Source organism: Heloderma suspectum, chromosome 1 (assembly GCF_057233095.1).
Source record: "Heloderma suspectum isolate Gila_16-S chromosome 1, 16-S_ref, whole genome shotgun sequence".
Taxonomy (NCBI): Eukaryota; Metazoa; Chordata; class Lepidosauria; order Squamata; family Helodermatidae; genus Heloderma; species Heloderma suspectum.
The window spans coordinates 399356675-399375525 of NC_139458.1; the positions used below are offsets into that span (position 1 = coordinate 399356675).

The 18851-nt window shown below is 42.8% G+C and overlaps 1 protein-coding gene across 1 annotated transcript in view; it reads left to right on the top strand.

Annotated features, from left to right (window-relative positions):
• Window positions 1-18851, top strand: part of USH2A (usherin) — an 809138-nt gene that overhangs the window by 122467 nt on the left and 667820 nt on the right. Inside the window, exons 12-13 of the mRNA XM_084828794.1 lie at window positions 4465-4660; window positions 13729-14370. Coding sequence (XP_084684920.1) covers window positions 4465-4660; window positions 13729-14370 — 838 coding nt within the window. The remainder of the gene's footprint in view (window positions 1-4464; window positions 4661-13728; window positions 14371-18851) is intronic.

Sequence of the window (18851 nt, forward strand, 5' to 3'; positions counted from 1 at the left end):
ATCAGGGTCTTTTCCAGGGAGTTTTCTCTTCGCATTAGGTGGCCAAAATATTTGAGCTTCAGCTTCAGTATCTGGCCTTCCAATGAGCACTCAGGGTTGATTTCCTTTAGGATGGACTGATTTGACCTCCTTGCAGTCCAGGGGACTCGTAAGAGTCTTCTCCAGCACCTCAGTTCGAAAGCATCAATTCTTCGGCGCTCAGAATTCCTTATAGTCCAGCTCTCACAGCCATACATTACTACTGGGAAAACCATAGCTTTGATTATATGGACCTTTGTCGGCAAGGTGATGTCTCTGCTTCTTACTACGCTGTCTAGGTTTGCCATAGCTTTCCTCCCAAGGAGCAAGCGTCTTTTAATTGCATGGCTACAGTCACCGTCTGCGGTGATCTTGGAGCCCAAGAAAGTAAAATCTGTCACTTCTTCCATTTCTTCCCCTTCTATATGCCAGGAAGTGATGGGGCCAGATGCCATGATCTTTGTTTTTTTAATGTTGAGTTTCAAACCAGCTTTTGCACTCTCCACTTTCACCCTCAACAAGAGGCTCTTTAGATCCTCTTTGCTTTCTGCCATTAGGGTGGTATCGTCTGCATATCTGAGGTTGTTGATAATTCTAGGGTTGGCGGAGAATTTCTCCACGAATCTTCAGGAGGCCGAGTGCCGACGCATTCGGCCCCCCGAAAGTGTTGGGGAAATTCTCCGCCGGCCCCCCGCCCCCCCGGGATGGGACTTACCTTCGGCGAATGTCCCTCTCGGCGGCGGGTCCCGGCGGCGTTTTGGCGGCGTTTCAGCGGGGGCGGCGGCCAGTCTCCCGACCAGCTGCCACCTCCATTGCAAAAAAAAAAAGTAAAGTTAAAAAAACACACACACACCCGTGATAGCCTACATAATGATTTACGTAGCCTATCACGGCTAGATTTCCAACGTCAGCCGTGATAGGCTACGTAAGTCATCACGTAGCCTATCACGGCTGACTTTGGGGGGAAAAAAAATCGTGTATGCAAATGACGGCGCCCATGGGGCGCCTCCATTTCCGTTCCTTATTTTGGCACATCTAGTCTACGTAAAGATTTACGTAGACTACGGCGAAAATAAGGGCATGCTATTTGCGTTGCCCTTATTTTTGCCGTAGTCTACGTAAATCTTTAGGTAGACTAGACATGCCAAAATAAGGAATGCAAATGGTGGTCCCCATGGGAGCCGCCATTTGCGTATGCGCTTTTTTTTTTTCAAAGTCACCTGTGATAGGCTACGTAACGATTTACATAGCCTATCACGGCTGACTTTGGAAATCTAGCCATGATAGGCTACGTAAATCGTTACGTAGCCTATCACGGGTGTGTGTGTGTGTTTTACTTTTTTTTTCGCGGCCGGGTAGACGGGGCGCTCCTACCCGGCCTGAATTTTGGCAGCGAGGGATGGGGCGCCTCCCCCCCAGCCTGAATTTCGGCCGGGCGAGGCGGGGCGCCTCCCCCCCTCGCTTGAACTTCGGGGGGAGAAGCGAAGCGCCTCCCCCCTACCGTGAAGCAAGCTGCGGGACAAGGTAAGTCCCTTTCGTCCATCCCTAGATAATTCTCCCGGCAATCTTAATTCCAACCTTTGATTCATCCAACCTGGCGTTTCTCATGATGTACTCTGCATATAAGTTAAATAAGCAGGATGACAATATGCAGCCTTGTCGTACTCCTTTCCCAATTTTGAACCAATCGGTTGTTCCATGTCCGGTTCTTACTGTTGCTTCTTGACCCGCGTACAGGTTTCTCAGGAGACAGGTAAGGTGGTGTGGTACTCCCATCTCTTTCAGAATTTGCCAGAGTTTGTTGTGATCCACACAATCAAAGGCTTTAGAGTAGTCAATGAAGCAGAAATAGACATTTTTCTGGAATTCTCTTGCTTTCTCCATGATCCAGCGAATGTTCAGCGATTTGATCTCTAGTTCCTCTGCCTCTTCGAAACCCAGCTTGTACTTCCGATAGTTCTCAGTTCACTTACTGCTGAAGCCTAGCTTGTAGGATTTTGAGCATCACCTTGCTGGCATGTGAAATGAGCGCAATTGTGCGGTAATTTGAATACTCTTTGGCGTTGCCCTTCTTTGGAATTGGAATGTAAACTGACCTTTTCCAGTCTTGTGGCCACTGTTGAGTGGGTGTTTCAAATTTGTTGGCATATTGAGTGCAGCACTTTATAACAGCATCAGTGTGTGCGTATAGATAGATAGATATGATATGCTATAGAGACACAGATACAGATATTGATATATCATTTCTGAAGTTAAAGCAAGTCACTTCCTTTTACTATTAAACCAATTCAAACAGGTAAACAGCTTCAGGCACAAATACTTAGGGGAGGTATCCATGAGCGATTTACTCCAGGCTGGCTGCATTTGGAGGTCTTTACGGATATATGACACCGTGGCCATCCAGCAGCCTCCCCGGAGCTTATCAGGGAAAAACAGATTTCCTGAGACTGCTTAAAGCCTGATTCTTTTCCTTAAGTCGAGTTCTCGGTGGCATAGTTGTTGTGTTCTCCAACCCCTGCATTGACCTCAGGTATGCTAGCCCTGCCCAGGGGTGTGGCTTTCACTGTGATCCTGGGCAAGGGGGTGTTTTTCGTCCTTGTGTTTCCCAGCACAAGGCAATTAGTGTCTACTCAGAAGTAACTCCCATTGTGGTCAATGAGGCTTGTACCCTGAATGCGCCCACCGCAGATTCCTCTCAATTGAAATAACACATTTTAAAGCATTAATTTCCTAAAGGCTGCACTTTCCCCAAGATGCGATTCTCTGTTGTTTGGTTTATTGCCTTCGGAAGTAACTAATTCAGACCTTTGTTCCTGTGCAGCAGGTTAGAAAGGGGGTTGGTTTCCCCTCCTTTTGTTTCCCCTCCTTGTCTTTCTCAGCACAAACATATGTGTGTCTGCTCAGAAGTAACGCCCATTGTGGTCAATGAGGCTTGTTCCCGAAATGCACACCCAGATTCCCATGAATCAAAATAATGCATTTAGAGAGCCTTTATGTCGAAGCTTTGAAGCTTCGATTGATCGCAGCAGGGAAGCCAGAACACTGTGTTCTGGAAAGGTTTGTTTATTTAAGGAAGTAAGCGGAGAGAGCGAGAGAGAGAAGGAGATTGTTCCTGTCCCCCCTGTGTTTCCTAACACAAACCAATTAGTGTCTACTTAGAAGTAACTCCCACTGTGGTCAGTGAGGCTTGCCCCTGAATGTGGGGGAGCCTCTCTTATTCTTAAAGGAGAAAGGGGGGAGCCTGGGTGGGGGAGCCTCTTTTATTGGTTGAGCAGCCCCTGCCAGTCAGATGACGTTCACTGCAACCTCCCCAACTAAAAGTATGTTGTATGAAGCAACTTTTACTGGTGGGATAGACTCACTCGTGGAGCCCTGCACAGAGCAAAGCCGGCTCCTTGAAAAATCAGGGTAAGCCATGATTGGCTTCTCCTTCCATCTCCTTCCGTTGTCATGGAGAAACCCCTTTCATCTAAATACTACATGGGATTTTATCCGATGTAATGTTAATGGAAAACATGCAAGGGGTGGCATTATTCCATGGCTGCTTGCATGTTCCACGAGTGGTTGTGCAAGCACTAGCAGAACAACTAGCACAAGCAACACCTAGCATAATGAAGTCATAATGAGTTGTGAAAACGCTTGTGGAAAAGGTTGTGCAGTGGGTGTGTGAGCAGAATCAAGGTACTGGATTTGATACTTGCACAAGGATAATAATGGGATTTCCGTTAGCGCTAGAAGAAAGATGCCATTGAATACAATCCATTATGCTGTACTTGTTTTGCTATATTATTGCCCATGATATTCATGCAGAAGCGAACACTATTCTATGATGACACGGAATAGAGCAAATGTCAGAAAATATGTGTCATTTTACCATTAATCTCTTCTCCTTTTCCAAAATGTGCCATCTTGGAGTGCTTTCATATATGGAGTGGAATAACTAAAAAAAAAGAAAGAGAGGGGAAAAAGAGTGTAGCCAGGATTCAGTATTGCTTGCATCAACTCACACCTGCTATTCCTAGTAGAAAGAAATACAAGTATATATCAAAATCACAAAGCTTGTATTTGAATTATATTTTATAGGCTGCTGAAGTTGTTGATCTGAGAACCACATACAGGCAGCCCACAGGTTGTGGGTTTGCTATATGTGTACTAGCTGTGTGCAGAACTCCCCCATATGTAGTTCCCCCTGCCCCTGCCAACTGCATTCTTCTCTTCCTTAAGTGATTCTAGAGAATTTATATTCCCACTATTTCTATAGTTTTATTTTTTTTTACTGTGTTTCAACTACTGGAACATAAACCACAAAGACCTGTTTTGTTCCTGTTTCCACTTAAAGATTTTCTATTCTGTTAACCCACCCATGTTGCTAATGAGTGTCTATCTGGGGGTGCAGGTGACATAGGTTCATCATTCTACAAATTTTTTCTTTTTGTATCTTTTTAGATTGGAGGCCAGTGTAACTGTAAAAGACATGTGTCTGGCAGACAGTGCAATCAGTGCCAGGAAGGATTCTACAATCTACAACAGTCAGATCCTGATGGCTGCAGCCCCTGTAAGTGTAATACCTCTGGGACACACGATGGAGATATTACCTGTCACCAAAATTCAGGCCAGTGCAAGTGCAAAGAAAATGTTATTGGTAGGTGTAAGACAAGAATCTACAGCCAGATTTCTTTCTTTCCTCTAGAAATAAGAAATAAAAATACTCATAGCCAAAACTTATTAAAAATGACATCAGGTCAAATGTGTTATTTTTTCATGAGAAATTATGCAGATCTGATTTAATGGTATATTATTATTTACTATTCCTGTCTGATTGCAGCTGGAGGCTAAGTGTAATATGCTCTTTAGATTTTTCTGTATTTAGTAGATTTTAGTAGTTATAGAAACACCTTCCACTTGATATATATAAAAGAGATAAAAAATATAATTTACTTACTGTTGCCACAAATGTTTCTTTGAGGAAAATATCATGTTTTCATGATGTTACACACTTAATGAGTTTGAAGAAAACAGTTTCTATGTCAGTTTTCTTAACAGACCAAAATAAATGGATTTTTCCTCCTCAAAAATATTATGTGCTACAGGGTATTTTCTGATAAATCTTTTCATTTTTGCTATTGTAATTCTTTGAACTGTTCCTATGAAATGCAAAATGTCAATGTAATTCTATAGATCTTGTACATTGCTAGGGTTAGTTATCAAGGGCCACATAATTTTAATTTTGTAATTCACTGCCAAGTTGATTATAATAAACTGCTACTTTCAGTGCTATTTATCATTTTTTTTAACAAGACATGCATTTTTGTTTGCTATTCCCACAGGTATTTTCCAGAAATTAGATTTTTTATAGCAATTTATTACTTCTAACATATTTCAGGCAGCCACATCTATGTAGGGATAAAATTTATCAAGTACCCAAAATATACAGTGCATATAATGCACTTTGAAATGTTGATGTATGGGGATATTATGCAAGGACAATTTCTTGATGAAAGGAACTCTGAGTGGTAACTGTACGTGTCCCAGACGTGTGGTTTAAAAAAATCATATTATATTTTAGTGTCCTTCCATTAGACACAACTTTATTGCAGAGATAACTATGGCATATATTTATCCTATTGCTACAATCCTATACCCACTTACTTTGGAGTAGGACCCACTGAACGTCGTGGGGCTTACTTCTGATAAACATGTGTAGAATTGTGCTTTAAATGTGTTAAAATGTCCAAAACGCTTTTCTGTTATTAAGCCTATGTTATGGTCTAGTAAGAGCTTTGTAAGGAGAAATCCTGTGGACAAACACAGCTTTTTAAAATGTTCATTTATTCCAAAAGTGTGTGCAGTTTATATACATTCAACAGAATCAAGTGATAAAACATATTCTGAACTGAACCAGTCCGAGCTGGAGGTTGGGGATTGTGTGTTTCATTGCTCCTCACAAAAAAACCTTAAGACACTTGGTGTAGCTGTTTTTGTGTGTGCAGGGAAAGTAAAATTTCCATATAATCTCCCTTCACCCTGAACACAGTTCTTTTGAATAATTTCACATATTCAGCTGGTTTAAGTGATGGGATTAATGAAATGCAGAGATGTAAACTTTCCATAAAAGAGACATTTTTTTCCGGTTTTCTTTTTTAAAAATTTTCGGGAAATTTGAAATACATGCAATACTTCCTTACAAAATCTAAACTTGTGTTATTACTTTATGTGTACATTGTATATGTTCACACATAACCTTCTCTTTTGTATTTTAGAATATCTCAGATTTTGCCAGTTGGGAAACAAGAAAAAAATAAACTATAATAAATAAATAATAAATATAGATACTATCAATGTTAGACTGAAAACACTGTGTTTATTATCACACCGAAAGAAAACACTCATAATGTGAGCAGAAAGGTTCAGACAATAAGCATCCTGTAATGTAATGAAGGAGTAGCAACAGTACTCCTGAATGTTCCATTACACTCAGTTATAATACTATTGAAGAGTTCAGTGTCATTTCATCTTCATACACAGCAGGTGTCATAGAAACCTCCAGATCAGGGCTGAGTAATATGAACCCTGTGGACCGCATGTAGCCCCCACCACCTCCCACTGCCCCCACAGAAATTGCATTTGTAGCAACTATGGACTGCTCAAAGGGTTAAATTTAGCTTGGGAACAAGCTAAACATAACCACTGTAGTACTCTCTAGTGCTATGGAGTGGTTTGCTGCCAAATTTCAGAGGCAAACTAGTGGCATTTTTGCTTCCCACCCATTTGGGGTCGGGGGCACCCAATGGACTGCATAACGTCCCACAAAGAATGGCCCTGGTGGATGAAAATGGCCCCTGGCACTCCCAAAGTTGCCTGCCCCTGCTTTAGATAGATGGTGGGATTCCAGTGGTGCCATTCTGCTCTTGGAAGGCTTTTGTTCCAGCAGACACCGTGAATTTCATTGATTCTCCCTTCTTCCTGAAGCTCCCATGTCACCTTCCATGCTGTTCTGGAGGGTCCCCCAACCCTCTTGCACCAATGTTTGGGGTGTGCGGGGTGCTGCAGGGGGAAAGGGACATCATCCACCTTTTCTTCCATTAATGGAGCTGTATGCAGGTCATTGCAGGATCAAAACTGCTCTGCAAACAGAACTGCCCCATTGGATCTACCCACACTACATAAGCCATTCTTATTTAATAGATTTATGTCCTGTTCCCAGTAGTTAACATATCCTTCAAAATAATAGCAAAGGGTAGGTATCTAGTCAGGATGAGCAGCCACAGCTTCAGATTCAGAATGTGTACTTTTGAGTTTTATACACTTCAGAAAATGGAAGTTTGCATGAATTTAAGCAAGCTTCTTAACTCTTTTCATGTGTTAATTTATTCCTTAATTTTATGCGTATGTGTGTATTTTCAAATATCCATCAATCTCTTTTACTTGATGAAGAAGATAGAGGAATCTGAAACAAGATGAGTCAGAGGCCATGTTGTTTGGCCTTGCCACCATGTTGCAAGATCAGTATGCTTGGCAGTCACCAGATTGCACAAATACATCAAAGTGTTTGGTAATCTGCAGCATTTGAAAGTATTTTATCATCATCAAGTCAGCAGAAGGGTCATAGCTGAGCAGTAGACACATGCTTTTATGTGGAAAGCTCCAGGTTCAATCCCTGGCATCTCCAGGTAGGGCTAGGAAGGACAGGGTTGCTAAAAGCCTGGAGAACTGCTTCTAGTCAGTGTAGACACAATAGTGAGCTAGATATATGTTCCATTAGAGCAAGGTTGCACAACCTGTGGCCTGGGGGCTGCTTGTGGCCCCCCAAGGGTGGCCTCACCCCCTGTTACCCCTGCCAAATTCCCCCACCTGTACTCTCCACTCCTTCTTCCAGAGATCCTCATACAGATTGCTCTTTTCCCACCACTGCTAGGAGGAAGGAAAGAGCAATGTGTATCAGAATCTCTGGGATGTGTGCACACATATGTATATATATATATATGTTTGTATGTGTGTGTATGTGGCTGTTTCCCCAAATCCTTGAGAATCCCCTGTGGCCCTTGAGCCAAAAAGGTTGTGCACCCCTGCTTTAGACTGTAGCTTGTTTAGTAATCCAGTCAAGTATTGTTATCATCACTCACATTACTTTGAATTGTGGTTCCAGTTGGTTTGCAGCAATGTGAGTAAGCTCTGGAAAAATACTGCTTTAACAGTGCAATCCTATGCGTATCTATTCAGAAGTAAGTCCCATTGAATTCTATGGAAATTAACCCCAGGTAAGTGGGTATAGGACTGCACCTTAAAACACTGATTGTATTGAACTAATTCTGGAAAAGAAAATGTTTAAGAGGTTTTAAAAACAAAATCCCCCCTCCCCATTCCATTTTTTTAAAGCTCCAGGCATTACGAAAATAGAGTGAACTCCCATTCCCGATTTCCATATTCATATATGTCTGTGTCAACTGTCCCTTTGCAAGAGTTATAAGAACTACATCTTCAATTTAAAAATGTTAGATGGGCAAAAATCAACTAAGATTTTGAATTGTGTGTAGGCTTTCTTGTATGATTGGACACATATCCATTTTCTGAGTATATAGTCACTGGGGAGCCCCAGTACACGTGTCTACTCAGCATGTATACACAGTGTGAACTTGCCGTAGAACAGCTGCAGGCGCAATTATCTTATGTAGTCTGCATGCGAACTATGAATGATATTACCCATGCTGGAAGCATCCCCTAGAAGTATTTACAACATTTGTTTGCTACCTTTGAAGATCTTGATCATAGGAGTAAAGTAAAAAAAAAGGTAAATGAATGTATGTAGGATCAGAGTCTGAATGTTTTTACTGTGGTACTCTCTTCATTACATACTAGATTTTAATTGCTCATGAGTTCGTACCTTCATTACCAGCAAAGAAATGGCAATTAGGAAAGGGATCAGTGTCTGCTCTGTCAACAATGTAGCTTTGCACTAGAATTATCCGCTGGCCTTGGATATTATGCTGGTGCAATAGATTTGATCAATGCAACAATAGTAGCAATGACAAAATGGGCAACATAGCATTGCACAAATGACACAATGCCAACATGAATGAAAATGGAATCTAGCCAAGGCATTTCATTTATATCAAACATCTACTCTTACACAAGTATGTACACTTGATCCTTGATCAGGGAAAGCTGATCAAGAGCTCTTGAACTAGTGGATTTTCCTATTTACTTACTTACTTACTTAATTTATGACATTTCTATGCTGCCCATCAACCAAGTCCTCTCTGTGGTTTACAAAACTAATAAAATACAAAATCAAATCAAATAACATCAGAATAGATTTAAAACAGTATCAACACAATCAGCACAAAACCTACAAAACTCAGCATAAAATCAGCGCAAGATCAGCATAAAACCCAAACCATAGAAAATTAGTATGAAATCAGTCTAAAAACCAGCAAGGGGAAAAAATGGTTAGTGTCAAAGATTTAAAATGCACTAAAAACATATAATCAAGAGGTCTGGGAAAATAAAAAGGTCTTCCCCTGGCATTGAAGAGACAGGCAACTCTTTCTGGGGAGGGCATTCTAGAACTAGAGTGCCACCACCGAAAAGGCTATCTCCCTAATAAGCATCTGTCTAACCTCATTTGGTGGGGGAACTTCTCTAGAAGGGCAAGCTCCATGCTTTCATCATCGGTGTATACACTACTCTCTCTCAGTGACCCATATAATGAGCACTGGGGTGCTGGTTCTTACTATGGAACAAAATAGCGATATTGAAATGCTATGTATGCAGCATGTGCATCTACTTAAAAATATGTGCTGACTTAAAAAACAACAACACCTGGATATACAAGTAACCTTAGACTCCATTGTCATCGTGTCTGTTTAAACAAGCTTGATAACAGAAAATGTAACTAAGTGCTGCAATGTTATGGAGCATGAGCTGTTAGAGTTAGCACAACTGTTAAATCTTACTAATGATCCTATCACCAGTAAAATACATTAGCACCAATAATTTTATTAAAGTAGGTCATTCATCTAGAATAAAAAAGGGAGAAGAATGTGAATTAAATGCCAAGCGTGCTAACTCCCCTGTACTTGTTAACATTGAACGTGATGCCCTGTAGGCCTTTCTCGGTATCGTTAGGAATAGATTACCTGTCAGGAATATGTATGGCATATTCAAATAAGCACTGCGCATATTTTTAAAACTGATATGATATGAATCCATGTAGACCAATTTTAATAGTTCAAAATGAGTCATAATTCTTGTTAACAATACAGTTATTTTTAAAATTTGCGGCAATAGTGGTCCTTTTTTATTTTCCTTATTGAAATTAAATGATATGCCTTAGGTGAGCCATTCATCACTGCTAAAGGAACTTGCCTTCTGTTGGAGTTCTCCAGTTTTTATCCATATATAATGCATTCCCTACTGACTTGGGGGTTGTTTTTTCACCATAGGAGATTCTAAATATATAAATATATTTGTGTGCTTATGTAATTTTTTTTTTTTAAAGAATGAACTTGTTTGTTAAAACACAGGACTTTATTTTAGTTTACTGTATAGTACAGTTAAGTGATGGCAGGATTGTGCAAATTTTATTATTTATTATTTTAAATGTATAAGCCACATTTTAATCCTAAAATATGGATTCCAGGGCAGTATACTTTTATTATTTTAAAAAAAGAAAAAGCAGAAAGCACAAGTGTGAGTTGGCATTTCTCAGGTAATATTCTGTTTTTCTTTCTTGGGTCATACCGTTTATAAATTAAAAATGTAGATGCAATGCCTGAACAAAAAATAAATTTAAAAAAAAAACCCTCATAAGCAATGCTGTAGGCAGCATAAAGTCATGACTTTGAAAAGAAGACTAATGGAGACACAGGTTGATACACTGAGAATTTTTTTTGGTTTCAAATGTACCACAGTTGTTAACAGAATAATGCATTGAAACCAAAACATTATTCCATCTTGGAATATGAAAACAAAGCTCTGTATCTATTTAGGAAGATCTATTAATAAACCCTGATATATTTGTTTATTTATTTTTAATTTCATTTCTATACTGCCCAATAGCCGAAGCTCTCTATAAAGATATATTTAACTTTAGCACTAAAGTTGTTTAAAGCTAATTTATAGTAATTTATTTTGCAATGTCCAGAGTATATTCTTCTATCATAAGACTGGAGAGTTTTATTTATTTATAGTTTTATTTATTTATTCAATTTATAACTCGCCTATATATGAATACTCTAGGTGACATAAAAGTGAAAAACAATTTAACAAAAATACAGCAGTAAAAATGACACAGCTTAAAAACAGTATACAAGAGCCAGCAAAAGGAACAAGAGCTCTAAAGAGGGAAGGCCTGCCGGAATAATAGCGCCTTTACTGCCGGCTTGAGGTCAGCAGGCTTACTTCAACCGGCAGGCCATTCCACAACTGAGGGGAGGCAACGGAAAAGGTCCTCTTGCGTGTGGCTGCCAGTCTCACATGAGGCAGCTGCAGTAGAGAGCTCTCAGAGGACCTTAGGTGGTGGACTGGGACGTCGGGGAGAAGGCGCTCCCTAAGGTACCTAGACCATGTAAGGCCCTAAAGGTAAGAACCAGCATTTTATATTTTGCTTGGAAACAAATTGGCAGCCAGTGTATTTATTTGTTGCATTTATATCCCTCCTTTTCCTCCAAGGAGCCCAAGGTGGTGTGCATGATCCTCCCCCTCTCCATTTTACCCTCACAACAGCCCTGTGTGGTAGGTTAGGCTGAAAGTCAGTGACTTGCCCAAAGTCACCCTGTGAGCTTCACGGCTGGCTGGCTGGGAACTTGAGCCTGGGTCTCCCAAGTCCCGGTCCAACACTCTAACCGCTATACCACACTGGCTGTCTATAGTAGGGATGGCGGAAAACTCCGCCATAGACTCCAGTGAGGCTGGATTGTAAGGAATCTGGCCCCTCGGAGTCCATGGCGGAATGGAAGACTTACCCCCGCCTCCGCACGGAATCTTCTGGATTGCCAGCGATATGGCCGCCATGCCGTATCGCTGGCTGAAGGGGACTGACTGTGGCTGCAATGACTGCATTTACCTTAAACTAAGGCCTTTACAGCTGCAAATGGCGTACTGGATGCCAATTGTGTCCGTGCTTTTCATGAACGCGATAGGCTACGCAAATATTTGCGTAGCCTATCGTGTTAATGAAAAGCACGGACACCATTGGCTATCACGTAAAAGCAGGGGCGTCCCTGCAAATGGCATACTGGATGCCATTTGCACCCCTGTTCATGCGATAGGCTACGCAAATATTTGCGTAGCCTATCACGGCCAAAAACAGGGACGCAAATGGCATAGCGGACGCCATTTATGGCAGTAAAGCTGGTTGATTAGCCTAAATGCAGCCACAAATGGCTGCATTTAGGCTAATCGACCAGCTTTACGGCCGCAAATGGCACCCACTATGCCATTTGTATCCAGGGGACTGACTTACACAGAGATACGGCACGACAATGGCTGCCGGCTGTATCGACTTTCTCCAGCCCTGCGGAGCTGGCGGCTGGCTCTGCAGGGCTTCGAAGCGGAGCTGGCCTGGACAGATTCTGGGGGAGGGAGGACCGGATCACCTCCCCCCCATTGAGGATTCCGGGGGGAGGATCGCCTCCCCCCCCCCGTGCAGACCCCTGGCGGACTGGAGGTAAGGGATTTCGTATCCCTAGTGAACATACTCCTTAATGCATTGATTGTAATCAATGCTTTGATCGTTTCAAATTCCTTAATGTTCAGACCACTGAGGCTATTTTCTTAAGGAACATGACAGGCAGTGGAGGCTGGTGGCTCTGATGTTGGTGGGGCTGTGAATCCTCTCTAAGTTTCAGCCAGAACTCTAAATGAGCTATCCACGGTGCTGAATCTATTTGGGAGTTTGGGGCCAGCACCTTGGATAGCTCCTTTAGAGTTCTGCCTGGTTCTGACTGAACCCAGAGCAGATTCACAGCCCCACTGACATCGAAGCCACCAGCCTCCACTGAAGATGGGATAAATGTCCATATTGTGGGGAGGCTTAATAGTCGTAAGAACATAGGAAGCTGCCTTATTCCAAGTCAGACCACTGGTGCATCTAGATTAGCTTTGTCTACACTGTCTGACAGCTGGTGTCCAGGAAATGAACCTGGGTCCATCTGCTTGCAAAGCATATACTCTACACTGAGCCCAGCACTTACAGAGGCATTGCTGTCTAGCAGATTTCAGATATGGAAGTGATCACAGGTATACTAGCTGGAGAAAGGACATGAACATCCTCCGGCCATTCTTTGTAACTGCTCACTCCATCTTGTTCATGATCAGGATGTAATTGAAAGCCATATTCTGGGCAGGAAGGAAATTCCCTCCAGGTCCTGTTGGCTGATAACTCTAGTTTTGTTCCGGTCTGTTATAGAACATGGATTAGCTTGCTTACCTAGATCAGCTAGAGTGGCTTGCTCTTCAGGCACATTTCTGTGGTGCTTCTACTCATGGTGTGCTATGGTTGGATCATACGTGATCGGAGGGGAGGAGCAGTGGGTGAGATGTTACTGTTTTGCAGTTGGGGTTGGCCTAGATGTCCTATTGTTCTCTTCCAATTCAAGGGTGCAGCACAGGAGCACCTTCCTTTCCATTCTACTTTGGATGGAACCATGCAAGGTGAGATCTTTAGTCTCCACCCCCTTGTTCTTATAATAATGCAATTTCTCTCTCCAGGTCTCAGATGTGATCACTGCAACTTTGGATATAAACACCTGCAAAATTTTAAGGAAGATGGTTGTGAGCCTTGTCAGTGTAACATCTATGGTTCCATGAATGATTTCTGTAACCCTTCTACTGGTCAGTGCAATTGTAAGGAAGATGTCAGAGGACTTCGTTGTGATACCTGCATGGATGGCTTTTACGGGATGGATGCTTTTGGCTGTAAGCCTTGCGATTGTCAAATAGCAGGTTCTGTTTCTGATACCATGTGTGATCCTAAAACAGGGAAGTGTATATGCAAGTCTAACTTTGGGGAAAGACAATGTGGCACCTGCATAGACGGGTACTACGAAGTTCAGCAAAATGATTCCTCAGCCTGTCTGCCATGTAACTGTGATAAGGCTGGTACAGTAAATGGCTCTTTGTTGTGTGACAAATCAACAGGGCAATGTCCTTGCAAAACTGGTGTCACAGGTCTTCAATGCAGTCAGTGCATGCCTCAAATGTACAATCTCACCACTCAAAACCTTCTTGGTTGCGAGATTTGTGACTGTGATCCTTTGGGGACACTACCAGGAACTGTCTGTGATCAAATCAGTGGACAATGTGTTTGCTTGCCTCAGCGCCATGGAAGGAGGTGTAATATGTGTAAACCAGGTAAGAAAATAAGAACAAACCCAGCTTGTTAACTGCTTATTTCAGATTGTATTGTTTTTCTTTTATTACCTAGAATGTGTCTGAGGGTGTGTCTGAAAAGATTTTGTGGATCTCAGATGTGTTGATTCTGCGCATACAGTTCCTGGTACCTGTAATATTGATTTCAGACAAGATTAGTCTGCACCACAGATTATGGGAAATTGAAATTCTGGGTCACTATGTTGGACAGGTTCACTCACAACAGAAAGATAAACATATCACATAACCTAATATATTATGAGTCTGAGGAATTGGACAGAAAGGTAGGGATGTATAAAAGTGACTTACCTTTCGCAGATTATGTTGATGGTGGGGGGGAAGGCGTTCTGTCCCTCCCCCCAGAATCCTGGCCGGGGGAGGAGGCGCTCTGTTCCTCCCCCCGGAATCCTCAAACGGCTGGCTGTGCTGCGCAGCAGCTCCGCGGACCAGCCAGCCAGGCCCGGCCTGGCCCGGCCAGGCCAGAGCCGTCCGCAGCCGGATTTCCGGCCGTGGAGGGTTCTGGGTAAAAAACCAAAAAAACCAAAAACCAACCAACCACGTACGCAAATGGCGGCGGCTATGGCCGTCTTAATCTATGTAAATATTTACGTAGACTATGACGGCAAAAATAAAGGGGAATGCAAATAGCGTAGTGGGCGCTATTTGCGTCCCATTTTCATTCACCGTTTTAGCCTACGTAAATCTTTACGTAGGCTAAAACGGCGAATCAAAAGGGGACGCAAATAGCGCCCACTACGCTATTTGCATTCCCCTTTATTTTCGCCGTCATAGACTACATAAATATTTATGTAGATTAAGATGGTAAAAAGAAGGAACGCAAATGAACGCATCCCTACAAAAAAGGCCATAGCTGCCGCCACTTGCGTACTCGTTTTTTTTTTTAACCCACCCAACCATGGTAGGCTACGTAAAGATTTACGTAGCCTATCACATCTTATTTTTCTTTTTTTAAAAAACCTAGCCATGATAGGCTACGTAAATCTTTACATAGCCTATCATGTCTTTTTTTTTTTTTACACACAAGCCTGGAAATGGCGGCAGCGGCTGGTCGGAAGATCCGCCTGAGGTGAGTCTCATCCCGGGGGGGATCCGCGGGGGGGCGGGGGGGCAGGCCGTTCCGCCACAGAGTTCGGGGGGCTGAATCCACTGGCATTTGGCCTCACCAAGATCTGTGGCGGAATTCTCTGACATCCCTACAAAAAAGGTTAATGGGACAGTTGTTGTTGTTGTTCAGTCGTTCAGTCGTGTCCGACTCATCGTGACCCCATGGACCATAGCACGCCAGGCCTTCCTGTCCTGCACTCTCTCCCGGAGTGTGCTCAAGTTCATATTCATTGCATCCGTGATGCTATCTAGCCATCTCATCCTCTGCCGTCCCCTTCTCCTTTTGCCTTCAGTCTTTCCCAGCATCAGAGTCTTTTCCAGGGAGTTTTCTCTTCGCATTAGGTGGCCAAAATACTGGAGCTTCAGCTTCATTATCTGTCCTTCCAATGAGCACTCAGGGTTGATTTCCTTTAGGATGGACTGATTTGACCTCCTTGCAGTCCAGGGGACTCGTAAGAGTCTTCTCCAGCACCACAGTTCGAAAGCATCAATTCTTCGGCGCTCAGCCTTCCTTATAGTCCAGCTCTCACAGCCATACATTACTACTGGGAAAACCATAGCTTTGATTAGACGGACCTTTGTCGGCAAGGTGACGTCTCTGCTTCTTACTATGCTGTCTAGGTTGGCCATAGCTTTCCTCCCAAGGAGCAAGCGTCTTTTAATTTCATGGCTACAGTCACCATCTGCGGTGATCTTGGAGCCCAAGAAAGTAAAATCTGTCACTGCTTCCATTTCTTCCCCTTCTATATGCCAGGAAGTGATGGGGCCAGATGCCATGATCTTAGTTTTTTTAATGTTGAGTTTCAAACCAGCTTTTGCACTCTCCTCTTTCACCCTCAACAAGAGGCTCTTTAGATCCTCTTCGCTTTCTGCCATTAGGGTGGTATCGTCTGCATATCGGAGGTTGTTGATAATTCTCCCGGCAATCTTAATTCCGACCTCTGATTCATCCAACCCGGCATTTCTCATGATGTACTCTGCATATAAGTTAAATAAGCAGGGTGACAATATGCAGCCTTGTCGTACTTCTTTCCCAATTTTGAACCAATCGGTTGTTCCATGTCTGGTTCTTACTGTTGCTTCTTGACCCTCGTACAGGTTTCTCAGGAGACAGGTAAGGTGGTCTGGTACTCCCATCAATTTAAGAATTTGCCACAGTTTGTTGTGATCCACACAATCAAAGGCTTTAGCGTAGTCAATGAAGCAGAAATAGACATTTTTCTGGAATTCTCTTGCTTTCTCCATGATGCAGCGAATGTTGGCGATTTGATCTCTAGTTCCTCTGCCTCTTCGAAACCCAGCTTGTACTTCCGGTAGTTCTCGGTTCGCATGCTGCTGAAGCCTAGCTTGTAGGATTTTGAGCATCACCTTGCTGGCATGTGAAATGAGCGCAATGGTGCGGTAGTTTGAACACTCTTTGGCGTTGCCCTTCTTTGGAATTGGAATGTAAACTGATCTTTTCCAGTCTTGTGGCCACTGTTGAGTGTTCCAGATTTGTTGGCATATTGAATGCAGCACTTTAACAGCATCATCTTTTAGGATTTTAAATAGCTCGGCTGGAATACTGTCATCTCCGCTAGCTTTGTTGTTACTAATGCTTCCTAAGGCCCACTTGACTTCACTCTCTAGGATGTCCGGCTCAAGTTCAGTGACCACACTATCATGGCTATCAGGGACATTCAGATCTTTCCTGTATAGTTCTTCTGTGTATTCTTGCCACCTCTTCTTAATCTCATCTGCTTCTGTTAGGTCCCTGCCTTCTTTGTCCTTTATCATGCCCGTCTTTGCACAAAACGTTCCCTTGAGATCTCCAATTTTCTTGAAGAGATCTCTAGTCTTTCCCATTCTGTTGTTTTCCTCGATTTCTTTGCATTGTTCATTTAAGAAGGCCTTCTTGTCTCTCCTTGCTATTCTCTGGAACTCTGCATTCAGTTGGGTATATCTTCCCCTTTCTCCCTTGCTTTTCACTTCCCTTCTTTCTTCAGCTACTTGTAAACCCTCATCAGACAGCCACTTTGCTTTCTTGCATTTCTTTTTCTTTGGGATGGATTTCGTTGCTGCCTCCTGAACAATGTTACGGACCTCCGTCCATAGTTCCTCAGGCACTCTGTCTATCAGGTCTAATCCCTGAAATCTATTCCTCACCTCCACTGTATATTCATCAGGGATATGATTTAGGTCATACCTGAACGGTTTAGTGGTTTTCCCGACGTTCTTCAATTTAAGCCGAAATTTTGCAAGAAGCAGCTCATGATCTGAGCCACAGTCAGCTCCAGGTCTTGTTTTTACTGACTGTATGGAGCTTCTCCATCTTTGGCTGCAAAGGACATAATCAATCTGATTTCGATATTGACCATCTGGTGACGTCCATGTGTAGAGTCGCCTCTTGTGCTGTTGGAAAAGAGTGTTTGCTATGATCAGCATGTTCTCTTGGCAAAACTCTATTAGCTTTTGTCCTGCTTCATTTTGTACACCAAGGCCATGCCTGCCTGTTATCCCGGTGATTTCTTGACTCCCTACTTTAGCATTCCAATCCCCTATGACGAAGAGGACATCTTTTTTTGGTGTTAGTTCTAGAAGGTGTTGTAGGTCTTCATAAAACCGATCAACCTCAGCTTCTTCGGCCTCAGTGGTTGGGGCATAGACTTGAATTACTGTGATGTTGAATGGTTTGCCTTGGATTCGTACTGAGATCATTCTATCATTTTTAAGATTGTACCCCAGTACTGCTTTTCCCACCCTTTTGTTGACTATGAGTGCTACTCCATTTCTTCTAAGGGATTCTTGCCCACAATAGTAGATATGATGGTCACCTGAATTAAATTCACCCATGCCTGTCCATTTTAGTTCGCTGATTCCCAAGATGTCGATGTTCAATCTTGCCATCTCATGTTTGACCACCTCCAGCTTACCTTGATTCATTGATCTGACATTCCAGGTTCCTAAACAATATTGTTCTTTACAGCATCGGATTTTCTTTTCACCACCAGACACATCCACAGCTGAGTGTCCTTTCGGGTTTGGCCCAGCCGCTTCACTCTTTCTGGCGCTACTTGGAAATACCCTCTGCTCTTCCCCAGTAGCATATTGGACACCTTCCGACCTGAGGGGCTCATCTTCCGGCGTCATCTCTTTTAGCCTTGTGATACGTTCCATGGGGTTTTCTTGGCAAGAATACTGGAGTGGGTTGCCATTTCCTTCTCCAGTGGACCACATTTTGTCAGAACTCTCTGCCATGACCTGTCCGTCTTGGGTGGCCCTGCACGGCATAGCTTATGGCTTCACTGAGTTACGCAAGCCCCTTCGCCACAACAAGGCAGTGATCCATGAAGGGGACA